The sequence below is a fragment of the Bidens hawaiensis genome, unplaced genomic scaffold (assembly GCF_021521415.1).
Source record: "Bidens hawaiensis isolate Kalapana, Puna unplaced genomic scaffold, B.hawaiensis_p1.1 tig00011081_1, whole genome shotgun sequence".
NCBI classification, from domain to species: Eukaryota; Viridiplantae; Streptophyta; class Magnoliopsida; order Asterales; family Asteraceae; genus Bidens; species Bidens hawaiensis.
In genome coordinates this window covers 221,510-244,441 of record NW_027491856.1, presented here as the reverse complement: position 1 = coordinate 244,441, position 22,932 = coordinate 221,510, and the positions used below count along the sequence as shown (strand labels likewise).

The following is a 22,932-nucleotide window of genomic DNA, read 5'->3' as shown; positions in this document are numbered from 1 at the left end:
TTATAAAAATAGGCAAACTATTTCAATTATGTACATTTGTAGTTTTAATGTCCTTTCTCAATATGTATGAGATATTCAAATATTTTGAAAAAGACATAACTATATAAAAAAATATAGATATAAATAAATGAGAAGCTGTGACACAAAATTTGTTAAAAAAAGTAACCTGGCTTTTTTAACTTTATAAAGTTAGAAGGATTGTAAGAGTTTGATATATAATATAGTTAAAAGTTATGATGAGAGCCTTATGTTGGCAAATGCTACAATGAATGAAATTTGATTGGAAGATTACAAAATTAAAATGCCTGTTACATTCTACACATGCCTATTTAGGATATGTTTTGACACATTATGAAAAAATTGGTAATTTGGTTAATTTAAAGACGAAACAAGAAGTAGATACTAAAGGTATCCATGATTAAACACGGAAAAATGCTCTAAAGTGTCTTTCAAATAGACGACTATGAATAGATATATATGGAAATAACACCAATATCGGTGTATTGTTTTGTATACTTTATTGTATTTAAATGTGTAACAATTTTGAAATTTAAATGAACATACAAATTATAATCATATTATTGAGTTAATAGCATCTCTTCATCTCTTAATGTTGTTACTTCTTTGTGACTTGCTAGTTTGTTATTTCCACTTTTGTTTCTTCATATCATCTTTTACTTTGTGGAGAGGGGAACGCGTGATGTGACCTATCATATCCAATGCTAAACACGGGTTATCTACGGGAACCTGCAAATCATATAATTAAATCATATAATTATGAAAAAAAATCACAAAAAAAAAATTATGAGTATTATATATAAGGGTTGTGAGTGAAAAACTTACAAAGTGACCGGCTTCAAGAATCCAATAGAAGTGTAAATTTTTGTAAGCCTTGGTGAACCCTTTTGTAGCTTTACCATCTCCACAATATAATGGTATTCTATCAATGCTCAAGAATGTCTTTAGACCTTCCCACCTTTGTAAGAAAAGAAAGCACAAGGGTAAAACAGTAATTTTACATTGGAATTTGGAAATCTACCATAGAGAGAAATATGAATTTACTTGAGCTTTTCAACCCATGATTGAGTTCCTTTTGTTGAACATATAAGATCAAGCTAAAAAAACAACACCAAGTTCAAAACAAATTTATCATTTTTACAAAGTTTAGTGAAATTTGCATAGCATTCAAAGAGGAAAAGATCATACTTGACCATTATATATAGTCACATTGACTCCCTTGTTCAAGAGTTCATCAACCTATTCAACAAATAGTAAATGAAGAAGCATAAGTAATCATCTTGTTCTTATTCTTTAATTTTATATTTTTAAATTTTTGCAAACGTGAGTTTTCCCGTGGGCCCACCAATACCTTGCTAACCAATGGGATCAAGTAAAACACTGATTGCATGTGGAAGTTGAAAAAAAAATAAATTGATGCATCATTTAATAGTTGGTAAAAACTAATATTTAGAATCTTGCCTCGTTAATTCTTGGTCGCATGAAATCGCCTTCTAAGTATTCAAAAACAAGGCCCGCCTGTCCTCCCCACCTGTCGTAAAAGCAAAACTCAAATCTATAAATTTGGTATGTGCTTTAAATTCAAGAAAAATCAAGAAAATAAATATAAACTCACTCCACATCATTTGGGATAATCCCAAGTTTCTTTCTAATGATGCCATTCATCAAGAGATCAATATCACCATTCTCACCCGGAGACGTCTTCAAAGAATCAAGATATCTTGAGTACCTCTTCCTTGGGGTCACACTCATTAGTTCCGATGCTGTCATTGACACTGGATCCATCCCGGAGTCCAATAAGAAATTGTAGAAATCCTACAGTTAATGCAAAAAATTTGTTTATTGGAAAAATGGTCGATTCAGGTTATGTTTAATCTCATAACAATAAAATCCAAAATTTTGCCCGCTTAAACTTCACCTCAATCATATTACTATTAAAATAATATGATTTTTGTAATCATATTTGGCACACCAATTATAGGTACAAAAAATCAAATTTTTAGACAAAATGAAAGTCACCTCAATCATATTATTATATAAATCATATGATTTTTTTTTTGAATCATATTATTTTAATAGTAATATGATACTTGGCACGCCAATGATGAATAAAAAATCAAATTTTTGGACAAAGTGAAAGTTACCTCAAACATATTATTATTTTTTAAATAACATGATTTTCATATATAATAATATATGGCACGCCAATTATTGTAAAAAAATCAGTTTTTTTGACAAAATGTGTTATGGGTTAACCCGGTCCATCTTTGACAATATGGAAAAGCCCGTTTGACCCGAACTCATTTTGACCTGTTAAATGAACCACACCCATATTTGGCATTTCCACCTCTAGACTTATGGAGTAAAACATACAACAGAGTTGGTATTGGTGTCAATCACTTCTTCAAGATCACTCCATGTTTCGGTAGCAGCTTTCAGTTTCCCATTTGCTATTTGCTGCTTTATTTTCTCAACAAGACTGTTTCCTGACATGTGCTCGTTAGATAAAAGAAAATATAATCCAATTTAAAGCATTTATCAAGCCTCCGTAGGAATAACATGCACGAAAACATCATAATTTACACGGTTGATGACGGAAAACCAACCTGTTTGATTCGATTAAACCATTGTCATCTATCCTTGAAACATCCTTCAAAAGTGGACCCCATGATGCCTAATAATTTTTTAAGGTTTTAGAAAGGAGTATCTTGTTTGATATGTTCTAAAGGTTAATAATTGCTCAGACATGACACCTTTTAAAGGGAGTAATTAACTTTGATCCAATTTCTATTTTGAGTTTTTTTAGGCAAAAGGATATTTGATTTCAATAAGCTTGGATTCAAGGCGACTAAATTTTATAAATTTTGATTAACTTGATCAAAGTTAAAGAAGATATCAAAATTCAAGTAACCTTGATTCAAGGTCACTAGATCCATAAATATTAATTAATTAGACCAAAGTTCAAGACATGTCGACTATATTTCTATACTTAAGTTTTCTTAGCCGAAAAAGCTATCAAAGTTCCAAGAAACTTTGATTCAAGGTGGCTAATTTTATAAATATTGATTAAGTAGAGACCAAGGCTCAGGAAACGTTGACCGAATTTTTATTCTAAGTTTTTTTAGGCAAAAATGATATAAACTTCAAGAAACATTGATTCGTGTTGAGTAAATTTCATATATCTTGCTCAATAAGACCCAAGTTTGTCACTTTTAATCATATTATAGCTAAAAGATCAAGTGAAATTACCACAAAGTCTTCGGGCGAGATCCAGCTATCTCCAAGAGCAATTCCTTAACATAAACCATAAAACTTTTGTGAAAAAATTATACCAAAGTAATTTGTTTTATTATTGGAGGGATTTTCAAATTAAAATGTATACCTCCAAGAATGAGCTTTAACCTTTTATCTTCAATGGCTTTGAGAGCTGAGAGTCCAAGAGTGACTGCATATTTGCCACCATAAGACTCTGCCACTATATAAAGAGGACTCTTTTGAAGTGTTTCATTTCTATTAAAGATTTCAATCAACAATGTGGTTAAATCAGTTGCAGCCTCTTCATCAGTTTTCACCAAAAGCCCTTCTTCCTCTACAAAACTGTATCCAGTCCCAACTGGATTATCCTAATTTCCCACCAAAATTAACAAATCATATATAAACAGAATTTAACAAAAGACTAACATTTTTTTTATAAAAAGCTAAAAGCTTTGACAAGATTTTCATACCACAAACAATAGATCTGCTTTCCTCAACCATGTGGAGTTCCTTGGCTTTAAGAAAGAGTCCAGTGGGCCCACCTCTTCAAAATTTCCAGTCCCAACTCCTGAAGCACCCTGCATTTGTGTGAAGAACACACACATAGTGACCACACACATATTCCAAAAATAAAAATATTTTTTTTTTAAATTCCATTTGCATAAACACCAAAAAAGTACTTACAGGTCCACCTTGCAACCAAAGAATTACAGGCCAAGGATTGTTGGGATCTTCAGTTCTATAAGGGCTTTTGTAATACCACCAAAACATATGAGCTTCTGTGTTCATAAACATTAAACACCATCAAAAACAAATACAAAAATGGCAACAAAAAAAGAATCTTGGAAAAGAAGTAATGAAACATATGGACTTTTGTGCTCATAAACACCATAAAATCCAAACAAGAATGGCAAAAGGATTAAATCTTGAGAAAGAAACAATAAAAGATATGGCCTGCCGTGCTCATAAACAAGAATGATTAATAAAAACTGAATCTTGAAAAAGTAACAAAAATACATACGTGTTTCTTGTGTTCATAAAGACCACTAAAACAAAAACACACACTCAGCAACAATGGTTAAAAGATTGAATCTTGAAAAAAAAAAACATATGGCCTTACTTTTTCATAAGCACCATCAAGAATGGTAAAAAAGATTGAATCTTGAAAAGAAGAAACAAAATGGGTCAAACTGAAAATTGGGATTGTTGAATCTTACTAGGCCTGACTTCAACATAACCCCATTTTTCTGATCCATCTTGGGTTCCAGCAGCAGAGGCTAATTGAGCAAACAAAAGTGGCAGAAGAAAGAAGAGCACGAGTGAAACATTGAATAAAGCAGCAGCAAAATGGGACTTCCACATTTCAAGAAAGGCTGCAAGAATCACAAATGAAAGGAATACAGTTCGATTATATAAAAAATATATACATGTGAGAAAATGACAATTATTTGGGTGAATTAATGAGAAGAGATAAGATTGGTGAATATGTGTGAAGAGGGTCAATTGCTGTCAAGAAAATGACTTTACTCAACTATTCCTCTGATCAAATCCTCCTTGTAAATTTTTAAGAATATACTTTCAACTTTCAATCTTAAATATTAACCAAAAAAAAAAAGAAAAGAAAGAGAAATAAAAATCACATCAGAAATCAAGGTTTAACTTTGTGTTTTAATAATTCTTATTGTATGAAAAAGAAAATTTATAGAGAGAACTATCATTTCAATATTAGGAATTTTAGAGACACCTCATTTTGCTAAAACACTCATCAGTACATTCCGTGTGTCTGGGTGTCCATAACAGGACCCTTCAATATATGTAGTTTGCTATTTTTGTTTAAAAAGTTTTTTTTAATCATTTCCGTCCTCATTGCTTCATTTCTTGTCATTTCAGTCCAAATCAATAACTCGGTTAGTTCTAGTCTATTAAGTTAGTAAGAAATGATAAAAATACCCTTTAACTAAATAGGATTCGTATGCATGTTTTAACAAAATTAATTAATGTAATGGAAATAAATAAGCATACGAGCCAATCCACATCTGCAACTTTGTTGGGATTCATATGCAAGCTTTAACAAAAATCTGTAACTTTGCTCTGACCCGTTATTATGGCAAAACTTAAAACCGATCCATATCTGCAACTTTATTTCGATTACGATAAAATGGGCTTTGGTTATTTAATTAAGAGTTAAGTAAATGGAAATAAATAATTGTTCTTTATAAAGGAATGGGCTTTAGGTTTTGCCATAATAATAAGTCAGAGCAAAAGTTACGAATTTTGTTAAAACTTGCATATGAATCCCAATAAACTTACAGATTTGAATCAGTTCATACATTCATTTATTTATTTTCGTTACATTAATTGATTTGCATTGGAAATAACAGTTGTTTTTATTATTTTAATGTGAATAAAAGGATAATTAAGTATCTCTAGGTGGGCTCCCAGTTAATCTTATTTTCACTTAGACATGGTGATATGGTTAGCTGCCTTTGGTGCCTCCTTCCATGCCACATGTATTATTGTTATTAGAGCATTATCATTCCGTTTTCTGAAAACATGTGAGAGGATTTGTAAATTATATGGTATGATTATGAGTGGTTGTGATTTGTGGGTAGAGAAGAGAGAAAATGTTATAGAGGAAACTTAAATTTGGAGTTTCACTATTCATACTGTATAATTTTTTAATATTTTCTTAAAATAGTTGTGAGTGAAGGAAATATAAATGATAATGATAAATGTATGAAAAGTATTATTTAGTTAAACAGAAGAGAGAGAAAATAGTGATTTTTAGTGTAATTATATGATATATATATATATATATATATAGGGTAGGGAATGGGCTGGGAATGCTCTTAGAGCATTCTCATCCCCTTCCTTATCCCTATATCCATATATATCAGATAATTATATTAAAAAACACTACATTTCTCTCTCCTGTTTAATTAAATAATATTTTTTATATATTTTTTATTACAGTTTTCTCTCTCCACCCTATAATTTACAAAAAAATCACTATCTTTTTCCCAAATTTACAAAAAATCACTACCTTTTCTCTCTCCACCCTATAATTTGCACTCATAAAACCACTCACAACCCCATCATATAATTTACAAACCTTTCTCACATAATTTTAGAGGATGAGCTGGGAATGCTCTTAGTACCCTAATTAATTCATCACAAACCCAAGGCAAATTCGCCATTCTCTCGCTTACAAGTTTGCGCCCAAAGGGGCTTTGCATTTGGTGCCCCCAACCACAACACATAGTCTTGTGTATAGGTGCGTTAAAAAAAATAAGTATCTGTGATGACAAATAATATTGTTTAGGTGTGAGAGGTTGAATGCTATAACTTATACGGTCGTTTTATAAAAAAATTATATTCTCTTATCATAACAAATATCTTCATATAAAACAACTCTACAAGAACATGCTAACATGTGAATGCAAGCAAATGTGCACGAGCACTCGCAATAGATGTGTTGATCTATTTTTAAGAGCGAAATTGGTTGAAAAATGAAAATCTATCTTGCTACACACAGTAAACACAAATATGTTGTGCGTCAACTTACAAGCATTATCGATTTCCAACTCACTGTATAGTCAAACAATGAAGTTATAATAAAATAGTACTTTTTACCTAACTCATTTAATGTTTTATTTTAATTTTATTATTACTAGTAAAAGTTGTTTAACTTTTTACTGGAAAATTCATTACTAGAATATTCACGACATCTCTTTAAATAAGTTTATAAGTTTATTTGATTAGATTGAATATTGTTGTTGTGTTAATTTGGTTATTAAGTTTATAACATTGTCCCTACTAGTCATTCAGTCACATTTATAAATTAGGGGCCTTGGGCTTTTCGAAAAGGACGAGTGTTTGTTTTTTAAATATTCAAACAATAATTTGTTGTCATTTAAATATGAGTACGTTTTTCAATTATTGATCACATATATTATTTTTGGCATGGATTCCAATTTCTGTACATCTGGAAAACAATGTAAATATGTGGAGGTGTTGGATTGGGTTAGTGTTTGGGTAATGGCCAAATGCGGGTAGCGGGCTACATAGAAATTAATATCGCTATTGGTCCGAATATAAAACAAAATAAACAAGCAATATAGTGATTACATTGAAACAAATAGCTTGTTGCCCGCTACCCTTTTTGTATTGCAAAACCCAATATTTTAAAAGTACATTTGCTGATCTTGGAGTCTTAACATTATTACTATGCATGATCCACTGAACTTGGCTAAGTAACTCCGTAGCTTCAGACGCGAGGAAACCAAAAGTGTCAAAAGCAAAAGGAAATATTGATGTGTGTATATATGTGTCTGAATATTAGTATGGGCTAGCTTCCGTTTATTTGTTATAAATCGAAATCCGGTTCGGTTTTTAATTTAATCAGTTTGAATTCGAATACTGAACACCCACGGTTTATAGATTTAATAGATTATGATGATTAGATGTTTAACATAGAGTTGGTAATTTATGATACGATTCGGTAACACTAGATGACTACATAAAGTAAAAAATGATTGGCAGAGATAATCATGTTTGTGTCACAAGCGGTTGACATGTTAGGGGCACGATTAAGATTAAAAATGTTTTTATACAAATACATTCCACTTAATCCATATATGACATGTATAATCCGTTTAAGTAATCATGTTAATTGTGTCATGTTGTGTATTTCATGTTATGGAGTTTATTAAATTCAACATTGTTAACTTGTTGTGTCATATAACCGTTTATCAGAGATGTATATATAAATAACGTCTCGTACAGATGTCTAGGTTTGAACAATGCATATATTCTACAGCTGGATCTTAGCATTCAAAGCAAGAATACTAAATGTAAACAAGTAAAAAATGACGATAATAACAAATTGCAATGACGATAAATATAAACATTTGATTATTTTAAGTAGATATATCACATATACAAATTACAATACTTCAAATTCAACCAAATCCACAAAGAAATTGCAAAACAGACCTTCATGTTCAAGAAAACACAAACAAACCAACACTAAAATAAAAAATCAACATCACACTTGGCCCTTTGAAAGACCTTTGAGGAAGAATAAAAATGAAGTATAATAGGTGCACATGACACTTTCATGTGGTAGTGTCTTGATTTCCACACTCCCACCTTGAACTTTACTCTAGCCTTCAATTTCACACCCAACTCAACCCGACCTAAGGACCTCTCCACTTTCAGATCACGTGCAGTATGATCTGGCAACGCCACGTCATGTGATGCAAGATCCAACTTAAAACTTGACGTGCTTCTTTTGTGCTGGTAAAACGGGTCAATATTCCCTCTGGCAATAGTTTCATCATCGTACAAAACAGCAACTTCAACTTTATCATTGTAAATAGAAACTCTCTTGTTAGGGTTGCGTGCAATGAGGATGAAATTATAGGTTGCATTTAGGTGATTGGCATTTGATAAATTGTAGTTGTGGATAGAGCCATTATCAATGTAGTAGACTAGCTTTTTGGGCTTGATGGTTAGCCAAATTATGAGGATGGTTAGACCGACAAGGACTACGATTGCAAACAAGACTATTAGGATGAGCTTCAAGAGCCTGAAGCGTGTTGGCCCGGGCGGGTTTGTAGCATTAGCCATTTTTACATAGATCTTGACAACTAGCTATGGGCTTTATATAGTATGCAAAAAGGTGGGAATTTTATGTCAAGTGTCTTGCAACCAAGTGTTTACTTTTTCCTTCCAACACACACATGATACTTAACTTGAAAATATGGAGAGAGAAAAAAGGGTATAAATGATGCTTAACTTGAGATGGAGGGAGAATGAATAAGTAGAACTCTCAAGTGATTCTTTTATTCATTTTTGGAACTCACCTTTGTGAATCTTTTCCACTGGTCTCTGGATCCTCATTTTCATGGGCCTGCTTCAAGTATTAAGACCAAACAAGTTTAGAAATGGGCTTCGGTCTTATAAAAGAAAACATAAAGGAGAGTGGCCTAGGGCCTAATTTGCTGACGCTTCAGGTGAGAGATGATTTCTATTTGACAAGCTCTGCGGGTCGAGTCAAGTACGGGTTGGACTCGGCCTGAGCTGGACTTAAATTCATATAACCTACATGAAAATTGAGCTTTAACTTAGCTTAGTTCGAACTCAAGCAAGGTTGGCCAGCGTTTTGTCAAGATTTATCGTTCAACAATGGTGTAAGTGATCAAGAGCTGCATATGTTAGATGGAATCTAACATTTGAGAGGTGAGGACTGGATCTTGATTGACAGGTATCACCAGTTTTTTTTTTGGAGGAGGGGGGGGGGGATATGTTGTTGAGGATATGCTGTCAATGCACAAAGAAGAATAAGAAGATGGCTGGTGGTCGAAGCTGTTGATCGTGAAGTTTGAACTAAGGTGCCAAGTTACCCTCTGGAAACTCAAAATACTTGACGAGGTTTGTTTCACCATCTCAAACAATACAAGTGCGTGTTTGGTATGTGTATGATTTATATTAACAATATATATGGGTATCCCATTTGAGATAAAAATGCTATGTTTTTATAAAAGTTGTGTTGCCCGACCTTAACTATTTTACATCACGATATGTGTGAGTCTTACTTATTTCTTAAATAGATACACATCGGCTAATTTAGTTGATTAAGTTAATTTCATTATGCGTTGTTTATAATTATATAACTATTAATTATGAAAGTGTAGTTATCTTACATTGGCTATATATTCGACTCAACTAGAGATTGATAAAACCATTGAGGTTGGGTAACTGGGGGGTATTGTGATGGATGAGAATGATTTAAATATTACGAACTTTTTTGAAGTGGAAGGGAGTTTTAACTGTTTTAGATGATGTTTATGCCTTTTAATTAACGGCGGCGCTTGGTGGGTTAAAGCGGAGTGGTTGAGGAGATTGAATAGGGAACGTACGCTTGATAAAATTCTATGCTGACCAATAGTTTTTTTTGGGTTGGGTGCTTTCGAATGTGGAGGTCCCATTTAAGGGTAATTTGTTTTATGTGGAGGCGATTAGAATTTATTTTCCCTTAGCATATAGAGGGGTTAGTGGGTGATTAGTTTTTTATTGTTTTGTTTGAGGGAGCTTCGACTATTCTTTGTGGCTTCTTTTAAAGCTTTGTTTTGATTTTCTTGTTATGTTTGTTTCAATTTACAGCTGATGGTTTAATGAAATTTGTCATTCAAAAAAAAAAAATAAAAAAATTCTCACATTGTGCCACTATAAAACATTTTTAATATAATTGTATTAGCTAGCTACCAGATTAACGTATACATGTTTTGTTCTCTTTTTTTACAGCATAAAAAACATTAATTATTCATAAACATGTCACACAAACCAATCGAAAACATTTATTTTTTCATTTGTCATGTATCTTCACAGTTGACGTCACAACTCTTCGATTAAACATCATCGTCACGTGGAGAGTAGCCCGACAATCGGGCACCAAGTCATCTCCTCGCGGCTATATTCCATACGTCATACGTGTGGCTAAACAAAAACCTCATAAGCATTTTGTGGTCAAGTTATATTATATTTATATCACCAACTAGTGAAGGTTTTTATCCACGTGGGTGTACACTTGTATATCTCTATTCTTGGAGTTCGTATTTCGTTGTATTTGATTGTCCCACGTGGCGGATCCTTAATGTAGGTGACAACATATTGGTAGTAGACCCGAGATAGTGCCTTCGCGCCTCTCAAAACATTTTCGTGGAAATAAAACAAAATTTTAAATTTTAAAGGAAAGTAAAATGACAAATTAAAATAGCAAATGAAGAGTCGAAGCAATAAATGTAGACATGGACTTTAATGCCCCTGCACATTTTTAGATTTTACTATTTTCACTTTTCAGCATGGCTTCATAACATACTTTTATTATTTGAGGACTAAAACTGTAAGTGAAAACTAAAATTACTATTCGTACATTTAAATGTGGAAACTTTTATTAATTTTGTATAATTTTAAACACAATTTTGTTTACTTTAATTGATGATGTTCTAGTATTTTATTTTAATCATATTAAATTCGACTAAGTTCATTTTGTAAAATTTACATCGTAATATAGATAAAAATAAACATGTTGTATTTAAATTTATATAAATAACTACATAATAAAAGTTATAAAAAATAATTTTTAATTCAAATCCCGTAGTAAAATAATTCTAGAAGTGATAACTTTAAAGGTCCCAAATATAGGATAAAAAAATGTTTCTAGGTATTAAATAGGCGTATTTTAAAGTTGTAAAAAATAAGAATATCATATATAACTTTAGTAGTCTAAAAATAGGACTAGAACCGACAATTATAAAAATACATGTGAAACAAAATTGTAAATAGATTGTTCGAGAAGCTTGCTTAATTCGGCCAAAACACCGTTAACCATATATACACAATTACCGTTTGCTTTACGTGTAGTTATGACAACTATCTCGAATATTAGAATCATATTTAATTTTTATTTTACGAACAAAAGTTTTCAATAATTTAAATAATTGGTTTTAATTTGCAAATTATTAAAATTTATGTAGATGCAAAATCTCCTTATCAACAACCTCCAAAAAAATTATCATATAAACGAAAGTTATATCTAGCTCGAAGCTCACTAATAAAACACTCTGAATCATAGTAAAACTAACTTAATTCATCGTAAAATTTAACTTTCGTATAAATTGCTCTACCGAGAATAATTTAAAACTAATAAAACTTGAGAGGTAAAAAAGCCCAATTAGGGGGTGTTTGGGATTCCTTATTTTATCTCATTGTAACTTTTCATTAAGTTAATAAGTTACAAAAGTGTAAGTTATTAACTTTTCCCTCTCACATTAAAAGCAATCCCAAATACTTTATTTTTATTTCTTTTTAAAAAGTTAATAAGTTATAAGTTGATGAAAATAAGCAATCCCAAACACCTTAGTTTGTAATAAAGGAATCTCAAAAGGACTAAAAGTAAACTAAAGGGGTAAAATCGTCCAAAGAAAGAAGTTTCTGGGGGGGTTTATTGTTTGTTCACAAAAGGTGTAGTAGGAAATAGGAAGGAAGAACACCCAATAATCCCCTCTTTTCTTTTCTTTTCTTTCCTTTCTATCTGCTCTCACTCACAAACCCTTTGAAAACCAAATCAAATCCAAATCTCAATTCCATTCCATTCCAAATATAGCCTTCACCGATTCCATTCCCCCCGTACAATTCCGTTCCAATTCTAGGGTTTACACCGTCAATACAGCTGTAAAACAAATCTCTCCGAAACACTCGCAATCCCAATTCCTATAATTATAACAATTAATCCAAATTCCAATGGCTAACGGAACCGACGCTGCTGACGAATACGTCGTGTTATCGTCTATTCACCCTGGCTTGAAACGCGAATTCGCCTTTGCGATGAAATCTCATTCGGAGAATTACGCCGTCTGTGGCCGCACACGTGCTCGGAGGCCTACCGTGTCGCCGGAGCCTTCGCCGGTTAATAAAAAGCTGAAAAACGCCGATCTAGGGCACGGAAATGACGCGGACGATGAGGAATCGAAGAGTGACGTGGTGGATGAACAGATGGAGATTGAACAGATTAGTTCTGATTTGAAACCGGATGATAATAAAATTGTTAATAAGGATGAGAATGTGATTAGTTCTGATGGTGAGAATGAGAAGAGGTTGGAGACTAAGGTGTTGAAGAAGTTTCCGAGTAAGTTGAAGGAGTTGCTCGAGACCGGCTTGCTCGAGGGATCGCCTGTTAGGTATGTCCGTGGATCAAAGGTATACATTCACATCTTTGAAGATTGTTACATTATTATTAGCGTATTGTAGGGCTGTAAACGGACCGAACAGGACGGGACCTTGTCTGTGTTCGTTTGTTAGGCTAAGCTTTTGTCGGATAAACGGATGGTTCATGAACACTCAACCAACGAAAATCCGTGTATGTGTCCGTATATTAAGGAATTGAGTTTGTCTGTTTCCGTTTGTTAATATTGTAAGCGGACGCTTACGAACAAAAGAACACTAACGGACACCAGTAGACACTAATGAACAAACGAACACTAATGAACATTAATGGACAAACATACATAAACAACTCTAATGAACAAATGAACATAAATGATTACACATTCATTTCAAAAGGTATAGGTATAATCATTACCAGACGTTACCTGACGTTCACGAACACTCTCGAATGAACGCGGCCTCTCTCCGTGTTCATCCGTTAAGCTTACCAAACGAAAATTTATTGTTCATGTCCGGTTTGTTAATTAAACGCATGACCATAAACAACTTCTTTCCGTACGGACGTGCGGTTCATTTACAGCCCTAGCATATTGTTTTGTTGATGTTATGTTATGTTATGTTATGCGGTAGCTTATTTAATGAACTGTTGATTAGGTGAAACATGTGGAAAATAGGACTTGCAGGTGTGATAAAAGGATGTGGAATTTTGTGTTTCTGTGATACATGTGGTGGGAAGGAGGTGAGTGTGTTACTGTTACATGCATATTGTTATTTGATTACTCTTGAGGCTACGAGAGGATTGTTTGGATTCTGATTAGTGATATTGGTAAATGTAGGTTGTCACTCCCAATCAGTTTGAGTTGCATGCTGGAAGTGCGAATAAGCGGCCACCTGAGTACATTTACTTGGATAATGGTAGCACGTTAAGGGAGGTGCTTAACACCTGTAAAGCTGCTCCATTAGAGGGAATGGAAGAAGCCATTGTAAAAGCAACAGGTAGTTCTTACAAAGAGAAACCTGCATGTTGCTTGAAATAAAAAGGTGAGTTGTCTATGCTATACAGAGTGTTGAACCTGCATGATATGTTGTTTTGTTTTTAAATAACTAAGTTTTGATGATCTTTAGGTGCATTACCTGAATCGGGTAACCAGAAGGCAATGCTTTTGTGTGATTCATGCACAGATTTAAAAGAGTCTAAGCCTCAACCCCAGGTTCCTGTGCCCTCTAGTGATATTGTTGACAGGTATTTGCCTTCTATTACAGTGTATTGTTAGTGTTCAATAAGAACAATGTTAAGAGGATACTTAGCAAATAGTCATTACTTTTGGTAATGGGTTAGCTTAGAGTTTGAAGAGATCCATAATAAAAATGTTTGTTTTCATTTATTTATGCTGATTAAATCTATGAAATATGCACAGCTCTGCTGTGTTATTTTTGCTGGCCTTCTTAGTGATAGGTCAAGTTTATAGAAAATGTTGCAAACATCAATTTCATTGATGTTGATGTCAAACTTATACGCTCTTATGTACATTTTATTTGTTTGAGAATCATATGCATTGTTTTTTTCTTTATTGATTTGCTTTTTTTCTTTTTTAATAGTATCTATACTTGTTATGTTCAGGTCAATATACCCTGTGCCTGCTCCTAAATCTACCACCCGAGTAGCCAACAATAGTTCTGCTCGAAGCAAGAGCCATGGAAAACTAACCAGAAAGTTAGTAATCTTATCATGTCACTTGCTATGTTCTTTCTTTGTTGATCAATGTTGATGTGCCAGTTTCTAGAAATTTTGATTCTTTTGTAAAAGAATGATGTCTGAATTATAATTATTTTATCAACCAGAGACTTGCGGATGCACAAGTTTGTTTTGGAGGAGGATGTGCTAGCTGATGGAACAGCATTGGCTTATTTTGCTCGTGGCGAGGTAGTTTTTTACATTAATCAAGTAGATACAAGTATATTGCTGTAACATTGTTTTCATATGCTGCTTCTTTATTTGTATGGTTTATAATAATTTTTGTTACCTTTGGCAGAAAGTATTGGAGGGTTATAAGAAAGGTTCTGCAATCTTTTGTTATTGCTGTAAGAGTGAGGTACTTGTTGGTTCGAATTTAGTCTGAAATTGTATCTTTGTAGATTAACTTATTGACTGACTTTTGCATTATTAGGTCAGCCCTTCACAGGTTGAAGCTCATGCTGGTTGGGCTTCACGTCGCAAACCGTGAGTTTTCTATTTTACACTTTTACCTTTTTACCTTATCATAATCTTGCAATGTTTTTTTATTCTTCATGTAAAGAAAGTATGAAACTTTTAATCTTTTGACAGCTATTTACACATTTACACATCAAATGGCGTATCTCTCCATGAGCTGTCAATAAAACTTTCAAAACAAAGGAAGCTTTCTGCAGATGAAAATGATGATCTGTGCTCCATCTGTGCAGATGGTGGTGAGCTTTTGTGTTGTGATAATTGCCCAAGAGCTTTTCACCCTGGTGAGATATTTTTCTTTTTATTGCTATTTAGTTAATATAATGCATTTTTTTATTTAAATTAATGTTTGGTAATTGGCTAAACTGCAGAGTGCATCTCTGAGGCTGTCCCGCAGGGTACTTGGTATTGCAAATACTGCCAAAATATGTTCCAAAAAGAAAAGTTTGTTGAAAGAAATGAAAATGCACGAGCTGCTGGTCGGGTTGAAGGTATCGATCCGATTGAAGAAATAACTAAACATTGCATTCGCATTGTTGAAAATCCAGTTGGTGATTCTGGTGTTCCAGCTAAAAGAGGAGCTCCTGCTTGCGTTTTATGCAGGTACACATCTTCTTGGGCTTTTAAGTGAACTTTACGCTCAGTGTACACTTCGTGAACCTTTCATAAATGCCAATTTACGTTCGTTCATTTAAATTTTTTTCATGTTCGTTCGCTTACGTTCATTCATGTTTGTCAGTTTACGTTTGTCTAGATTCGTTTGTTTACGTTATTAATATATTCGTTTAAAACTTTTTGGCCTGTTACAGCATAGTCTAGTTTTAAATAACTTTTTAGGCTCAACACATGTTCTGTTTTCAGTTATGTTTGCTTGTTTACGGTTGTGATTGGTTGTTCGGTTTGTTTAGCTCGTGTTTTTTACGAGCAAACACAAACAAGAAAGCGCAGTTTGTTTGGCTCGTGTTTGATTGGTTGTTCGGTTAAAGTTAAATGAGCGGACAGGAACATGCTTTTTTGCTTTGTTTGTGTTCATTCGATTCTTTGTAAGCCTGCATTTGCTTCTTTTTCTTTTATGTTTGTTCAGTTTGTTTATGCATGGTGTTTCTGTTTTTTTTTTTCTGTTGCTACTAAATGATTAGATGTTTATATGTTATATTTGTGCAGGGCTCATGATTTTAGCAAGTCTGGTTTGGCCCGAGAACTGTCATCATATGTGATCAGGTACGCTTTTTGTAACATTGCATGCCTATGTGGCAGTTTAAATGATACATATTAACTTTTTTCCTTTAATTTCAGTGTGAGAAAGAGTACCATGTTGGCTGTTTGAAGGAGCATAAAATGGACAACCTTAAGGCATGATAAACATTTTTTAGTTATACACATGGTTTATTTTTTTCATATTTATCAGTGTTTATATATTATGCTCCTAATTACAGGCATTGCCTAAAGGAGAATGGTTTTGTTGTACCAACTGCAACAAGATCCACACATGTTTATAGAACCTAGTGGCTAGTGGTTTAAAAACACTTCCAGAAGCTTCTTTGGGTCCTATAAAGAAAAAACAGGTGGAACAAGAATTAGAACCCAGTGCTGAGCTGGACATTAGATGGCGGCTTTTGTGTGGTAAAATGGCCTCTGATGATAACCGAAAATTGCTGTCCAGAGCTGTTTTAATTTTTCATGTAAGTAATCATTAACTACTTGTCGTTTGTGTGTGTGATTTAGACTTTTGAGTATTTGAGTTTTTTTATTATATTTGCCATTTTTATATATCAGGATAGGTTTGATCCAATTGCTGACTCAACCACGAGCCGTCTTGATCTTATTCCTCACATGGTTTATGGGTAATTAATATTATTTTTGATGTTTAATGGCTAAGTCAGTGAATTGTGTACTAATTGGAAAATTGAAATTATTTCAGGAGAAGCTTAAAACAACAAGACTATGGTGGGATGTACTGTGCTACGTTGACAGTCAAGTGAGACCTCATTTCTTTGTTTAAACTTTAAACACATTTCATTGTTATTAATTTTCAACAAATTATATTAATTGTGCAGCTCTAATGTTGTATGTGCTGCCATTTTTCGTATCTTTGGGCAAGAAGTAGCTGAAATTCCTTTAGTGGCAACAAGTAAAGAATGTGAAGGACAGGTGAGTCAAATTTGGGCGGGTTGTGTTTACCTTGAACAACTTTTGTTGAATGTTTATTTGTTAATGCATTTTGTTCTGATTTATGTGAAATGCTGTCATGTAGGGCTTTTTTCAGGCTCTGTTTACTTGCATTGAAGAACTGTTAGCCTCTTTGAATGTAAAGATTCTAGCACTCCCTGCTGCTGATGAAGCTGGATCCATGTGGGCCAACAAGTTTGGGTTTCAGAAAATGCCTGATGTTGAGGTATGCCCTTTTTATTTATTCTTTTTATACTTAATTACTGCCTTGTCAGCATTAGGCTGTGCACTGGGTTGACACTGGACCAGACTGAACTTGGACTCAAATTTTCTTAAAAATCAAAATCTAAAACCGGATCTATATAAGGTTAACTGGTTCGATTCGGTTAACCAAGAGCATTTTTTCTATTGGATCTTTTTATTAAGTTTTTAAAAGAAAAATAGTGCCAACTATGTCAAACGGGTAAAATATAAGGTTTTTAAAAAATCAGTTAATTAAAATAAGGTGAATTTTTTTTAAAATCATATGCTTTTGTTATCGTAACTGGCACTATTTTCTTTTCAAAAACCTAATAAAGAGATTCACAAAATAGTTCTTTGTAAACTAAATCCGACCCGCTACTGAACTTGTATGGCCCGCTTATTTGCAACCTCTAATTGAAATATTGTAATTTAGTATGACCTTCATGCTTTAAAGGTCATATTTCTGTTACAAATATTGTTATATGGTATAAAGATAAACAACAACATGATTGATGACCGTGCTGATATTATGTTGCAGTTGAGGCAGTATAGAAAGAAGTATCAGCTGATGGTTTTTCAAGGAACTTCAATGCTGTACAAGACTGTTCAGAAGCCTTAAAAGGTTGGGTGGTAGATAGTTAAGTTTTATCGGGCCTGCTGTGACTGGTCAAAAATGCGATTCTTTTGGTTATATATATTACATTACATATGGAGAAAGGTCAAACATCACCTGTTTTGGTACAAAATCTGGTATTGGATTTTTTTTTTGTTTTGCTAGTCCAAATTGAAATGGGCTGACCCGTTGGGCGTTTTTGGTTAGAAGATATAAACTTTAGTTTTGGAGTTTATGCTGATGTCAAAATGGATATAATTTTGGTTTTTCTTTCATATCTATTTGTTGTTTTCATAATTTCATTTTTCAAAACAAAGTTTGTATTAAATTTTAAAACGATATAATATTTTGTATTTTATATTCCTCACATGTATAACGATACATTTTCGAGATAAAAAAAGCTATATAAATAATATATTAAGTTAAATGGTGAGTTTGGTTTACATGGTTGACTGTTAAAACCAGTTAGCGCATAATCATGCTTCGGTTTCATTACTCTTGATTGCTAGGTCATTTGTTGGTGTCAATTTTTTAAGAATTTTTAAGAAACCTCAATTTTTGGCTGGATCTCTCTTTTGATATTGTACAATTGTTTTAAAATATCAAAATTTGAGAGAAGTATGTAGGTAGACATGAATTATTCTAATTAGCATATTGATGTGAAACCATTTGTGACATAAAAACTAGAAGAAATAAAAAAGGTACTTTTGAGAGATTTAGCAGATTAATCCACACTTTATTCATACCTCAACATAAAAAATATTGGCTATATCTACAGTCAACAAAAAACCTAACGATTCGCTGCTCAAGATGAATTCACAGATTTCTTCAAGAGGTTTTATAAACTTCTTTGGTCCTCCAGTTGTAACGGTATTAGTGGTTGCGGCGATGGCTCTTGTCAAGGCTCGAGAAGGTACCACGACTTGTTTAGAGCATGTTTAAGGCTTTTTAAAAGTCAGGATTTGAGGCTTTTGAAAAACTATTTTTTAACCCTATCATAAAACTAAAATAAGAAAGATTTTTATGATTGCCAAACACATTTTAACTTATAGGCTTTTTAAAAACACTAATACGCCAATAAGCATTTTTCAAACTCAATCCCAAACATGCTCTTAATGGGTTGGAAGCATGAGCTCATGTTGGAACAACAAGAAGGAAGTTGTTTTATGGCTATGGTAGGCCACTTGGGATAGTGGAGCCCACCGTGGAGGGATGATGTTTCGGCTATGGAAGGTCCACAATGAGAAAGAGAAGTTATGTTTTGTTCATAGGAGGCCGAAAGAGTTTGAACCTTGGTTAACATTGTCCGAATAGTGACGTGCATTTAATCAAGACATGACTCGTGCATTGCCAAAGTCGCTTACACTTCCTAGCGAAAAATCGTTTTGGTTTGATTGCGAACATCCATAATAGATACAACTTGGATACATATGGTGTCAATGAATAATGACAGTAAAAAGTAAAAAGATACAGACTTAATTATTTCATTTATGTCCCATATTACTATAATAGTCATTCATATATTTTACTACTTATTAAACAAATCTAAAAAGTTATACTTTATTAATTTTTTTATGTGAAGGTCATCATCATCATGATCATCGTACTCAGTAAATCTCACCAATAGCAAAACTATGGTAAGATCTGACTTCTGAGGAGGGTAAGGCCTTTATATATATATAAAAATATTTATGTATGTGTGTATGTGTGTGTATGAGAGTAAGAGAGAGAGAAACCACTTCCATCCATGCCGGTCGTTCCATCCGCGCCCCCACCTACGGCTCCCTCGACGGTGTGCACGCCCAAAGCCGCCCTCAGAGCGCCTTATCACAAAGGGTCTGAGAACTCCGTCTCTATTTATGTAAAGGTGTATGTATAAAATGTAATCAAACCATTTCTGGAGGGGTGTTGGTGTACTTTATTATAAAATAATATAACAATAATAAAAGCTTAAAAAGATACCGTAACAAAACCCATTTCTTTTCACTTCATTCAATTCAGGATAAGATAAATCATCATCAATGGCTTCATCTCCGGCAGTAAGTAGTCTGTCATGGAGCTCATCTTCTTGGCTCAGCAACCGCACTCTAACAAAGAACACCAACGAAGGCATCAACAAATCATCATCATCAGCCTTTGTAGTTTTAGCTCAAAAGAAAGCCAGGAAAACACGAAAGGTACACCCCACATTTCGCATCATAATTTAGGCGAATTAAGTGTTGATTGGCTTCTTTTTCTTTGTTGTTTGTATATAGATAATATTGATTGAGGATGTTACTGATGTGGGGAAGAAAGGCCAACTTTTGGATGTTAAAGCTGGGTTTTACAGAAACTTTCTCCATCCCACCGGCAAAGCCCGGATTGTTACTCCGGTTCTTCTCAAGTAATGTTTGTTATTCGGGTTCGGTTTTAGCGGATTTTATGGGTCATCTTGGATGATGCCCACCAACTGTTTGTGAAAATGCCACTTAGAATAAGTGTTCGGATTTGTTTGATATTTCAACTTATGATTTGTTAATTGGGTTGAAAAGATCCACTGTTTGTGAAAATGTCAGGTAGAAAAAAATGTTGGGATTTGTTTGATATTTGAAATTAATGATTGTTGTAACAAGGCCATGTGTAGTGGGCTACAAACTGCGGCGACAAGGGCGATTTCTTGGAGGAAACCCCCCCCCCCCCGGTCTATAAGAGGGGCGACCGGTGGGGGGGGGCGACGTGTTTTTGTCGCCGTGGGTGGGTGGAGAATATTATTATTTTAATATCTTGTGTGTGTATATATATACATATATATGTATATATGTATATATATTGGGCTACAACACCACTACATCCCTAGAACAAAAATTCCCCCTTTCCTGACTGAGCGCCACATGGCACTTATCCCCCAATTTGTAGCCCCCCACTACACATAGCCTAATGGTCTGTGGTCTACGAAACCTTTTAAATCTCTGACAAAAATGCTTACAGTTTGTCAATAGGTTAAACATTGAGGGCTGTTTAAGCTCATGTGATGCTAATTGGTGTATGCTTGCATTAAATTACTAATAATAACTAGGATTCATATATGTTCTATTTCAAAACACCTAATGAAAGTTGAGTGACTTTAACGGGACACTTTGATGTTCAGATACTGAGATACGCATCGTTGTAGCTTTCCTTATAGCATTCTTTTGTTCTTTGTTTAGGGAAATGAAAATTGAGGAAGAGAGAATTGAGGCTGAAAAGAAACGGGTATTCACAGGCCGCTTTGATTAACAGATGGAATATTAATGATATGTTATGAACATTTAAAATTTTTATTTTTTGATTAGGTTAAAGAAGAGGCTCTTCAACTTGCTCGGATTTTTGAAACGGTTGGAGCATTTAAGGTGAAGCGTAAGGGGGGGAAAGGAAAACAAATTTTTGGAAGGTTTGAGACTATTGAATTCACTGACTAGTTTGATAATTAATCTTTCTTTTTGAGCTTGCTAGTAATGCTTCTTCTTGTTGCTTGCAGTGTTACCGCTCAAGATCTTGTTGATATCATTAAGGCACAACTTCAACGGTAGTCTTTCTGGTCTATGGTTACTTTAAACCATTTTAAGTCTAGTATAAGTTACATACTTTTACAGTTGCAAATACAAGTTATTCTTTTCTTATGCAACTTCCCTTTTCCATTTTGTTTTAAAAAGCTCACAGTTCGCATAATCAGCTTGCCTGTAAACGAACCGACCCGAGTCCGAGTCAAGGTAGGCTTGGCTTGTTGGCTTGCTTGGTAGGCTCGTTGGCTTACTTGTCTTCCTATTTAACTTGAGCTCAAATTTTAATATATATAAATTGTAGCCATAAAGTATAACCAAAATGTAATTTATAGAAGTTATAAAACTTTGTGGTTTATTAATTATGCATTATATGTATATTAAATGTATTATTTTTTTTTCTTTTTATATACATCATTAGGCGTAAATTAAAAAAAATAATTTTAAATATAAAAATCTTAAGTTTAATTGTTATAATAATTATTTGTTTAATTTTAGGGATATCGACAAAAGAATTGTTTCTCTACCTGAGATCCGGGAAACAGGGGAGTATATTGCAGAACTAAAGCTTCATCCCGATGTTAGTGCTCAAGTGAGGCTGAATGTATTTGCTAACTAAAAAATGTACTTCTTTGAAGAGAATTTGTGTCAAGGTATGTGAACTAGTTTAGTTATAATTTGAATGGTATTTATGTCATCCCTTTTAGTTTACTTTGGGCATTATTAATTCATTTTTATTTCATCTTTGTAGGATGAAAATCGTGAAAGTAGTAATAGGATCGCGCAGGTTCAAGATCGAATATTTGTTTCTTTTTTGTGTTATGCGATCACAGGATAACAATGGCATGTACACATCCTTGTTTATTTTGTTAAATAGTTCATTTTAACTTTCAAGAAACACTTTATAAGTATCAATGCATCTACAAGGATGCATGTAACAAAAACTATGATACGTTTTGTGTATGTTTTTAATGGTTAATCCTTGATCACGCACATGCATGTGGGCCATTATCATTTAACTAACAAAATATGATGTTTTGTTATATTAATTTCATTATATTAAAAAGATAAAATTACGGTAATCATTTTTTACTTTTATACATAGTTGTGGTGTTAATCCTTTATGTTCATAAAGCTCCTTATTTCTTCATTATTTTTCAAAACTTGTTATTGTTACC

General features: G+C 33.4%; 2 protein-coding genes and 2 pseudogenes across 3 annotated transcripts; 2 read left to right on the top strand and 2 right to left on the bottom strand.

Annotated features, from left to right (window-relative positions):
• Positions 1–620: 620 nt before the first annotated feature.
• On the bottom strand, positions 621–4,670 carry LOC143537114 (serine carboxypeptidase-like 51). Its single transcript, XM_077030952.1, has 13 exons — positions 4,491–4,670; positions 3,958–4,052; positions 3,744–3,851; positions 3,401–3,641; positions 3,268–3,311; positions 2,625–2,692; positions 2,392–2,497; positions 1,634–1,833; positions 1,480–1,549; positions 1,207–1,257; positions 1,063–1,115; positions 844–976; positions 621–747 (listed from the first exon to the last, which is right to left on the bottom strand). Exons 1-13 carry the CDS (start codon positions 4,633–4,635, stop codon positions 643–645), a joined length of 1,419 nt encoding a protein of 472 aa, XP_076887067.1. The 5' UTR covers positions 4,636–4,670; the 3' UTR covers positions 621–642.
• A 3,631-nt stretch (positions 4,671–8,301) lies between these two features.
• On the bottom strand, positions 8,302–9,017 carry LOC143537092 (uncharacterized protein At1g08160 pseudogene; annotated as a pseudogene).
• A 3,562-nt stretch (positions 9,018–12,579) lies between these two features.
• Positions 12,580–18,483, top strand: LOC143537091 (uncharacterized; annotated as a pseudogene). The gene is made up of 19 exons (XR_013135986.1): positions 12,580–13,082; positions 13,405–13,517; positions 13,677–13,741; positions 13,839–14,037; positions 14,128–14,245; positions 14,624–14,716; positions 14,845–14,926; positions 15,036–15,095; positions 15,171–15,223; positions 15,329–15,495; positions 15,583–15,814; positions 16,376–16,432; positions 16,508–16,564; positions 16,648–16,893; positions 16,988–17,055; positions 17,133–17,189; positions 17,269–17,362; positions 17,466–17,606; positions 18,162–18,483. The product of XR_013135986.1 is annotated as an uncharacterized LOC143537091 (transcript).
• Positions 18,484–20,242: 1,759 nt separating this feature from the next.
• On the top strand, positions 20,243–22,421 carry LOC143537113 (large ribosomal subunit protein bL9c-like). The gene is made up of 6 exons (XM_077030951.1): positions 20,243–20,413; positions 20,492–20,619; positions 21,422–21,467; positions 21,548–21,645; positions 21,733–21,780; positions 22,253–22,421. Exons 1-6 carry the CDS (start codon positions 20,258–20,260, stop codon positions 22,371–22,373), a joined length of 597 nt encoding a protein of 198 aa, XP_076887066.1. The 5' UTR covers positions 20,243–20,257; the 3' UTR covers positions 22,374–22,421.
• The last annotated feature ends 511 nt before the right edge of the window (positions 22,422–22,932 follow it).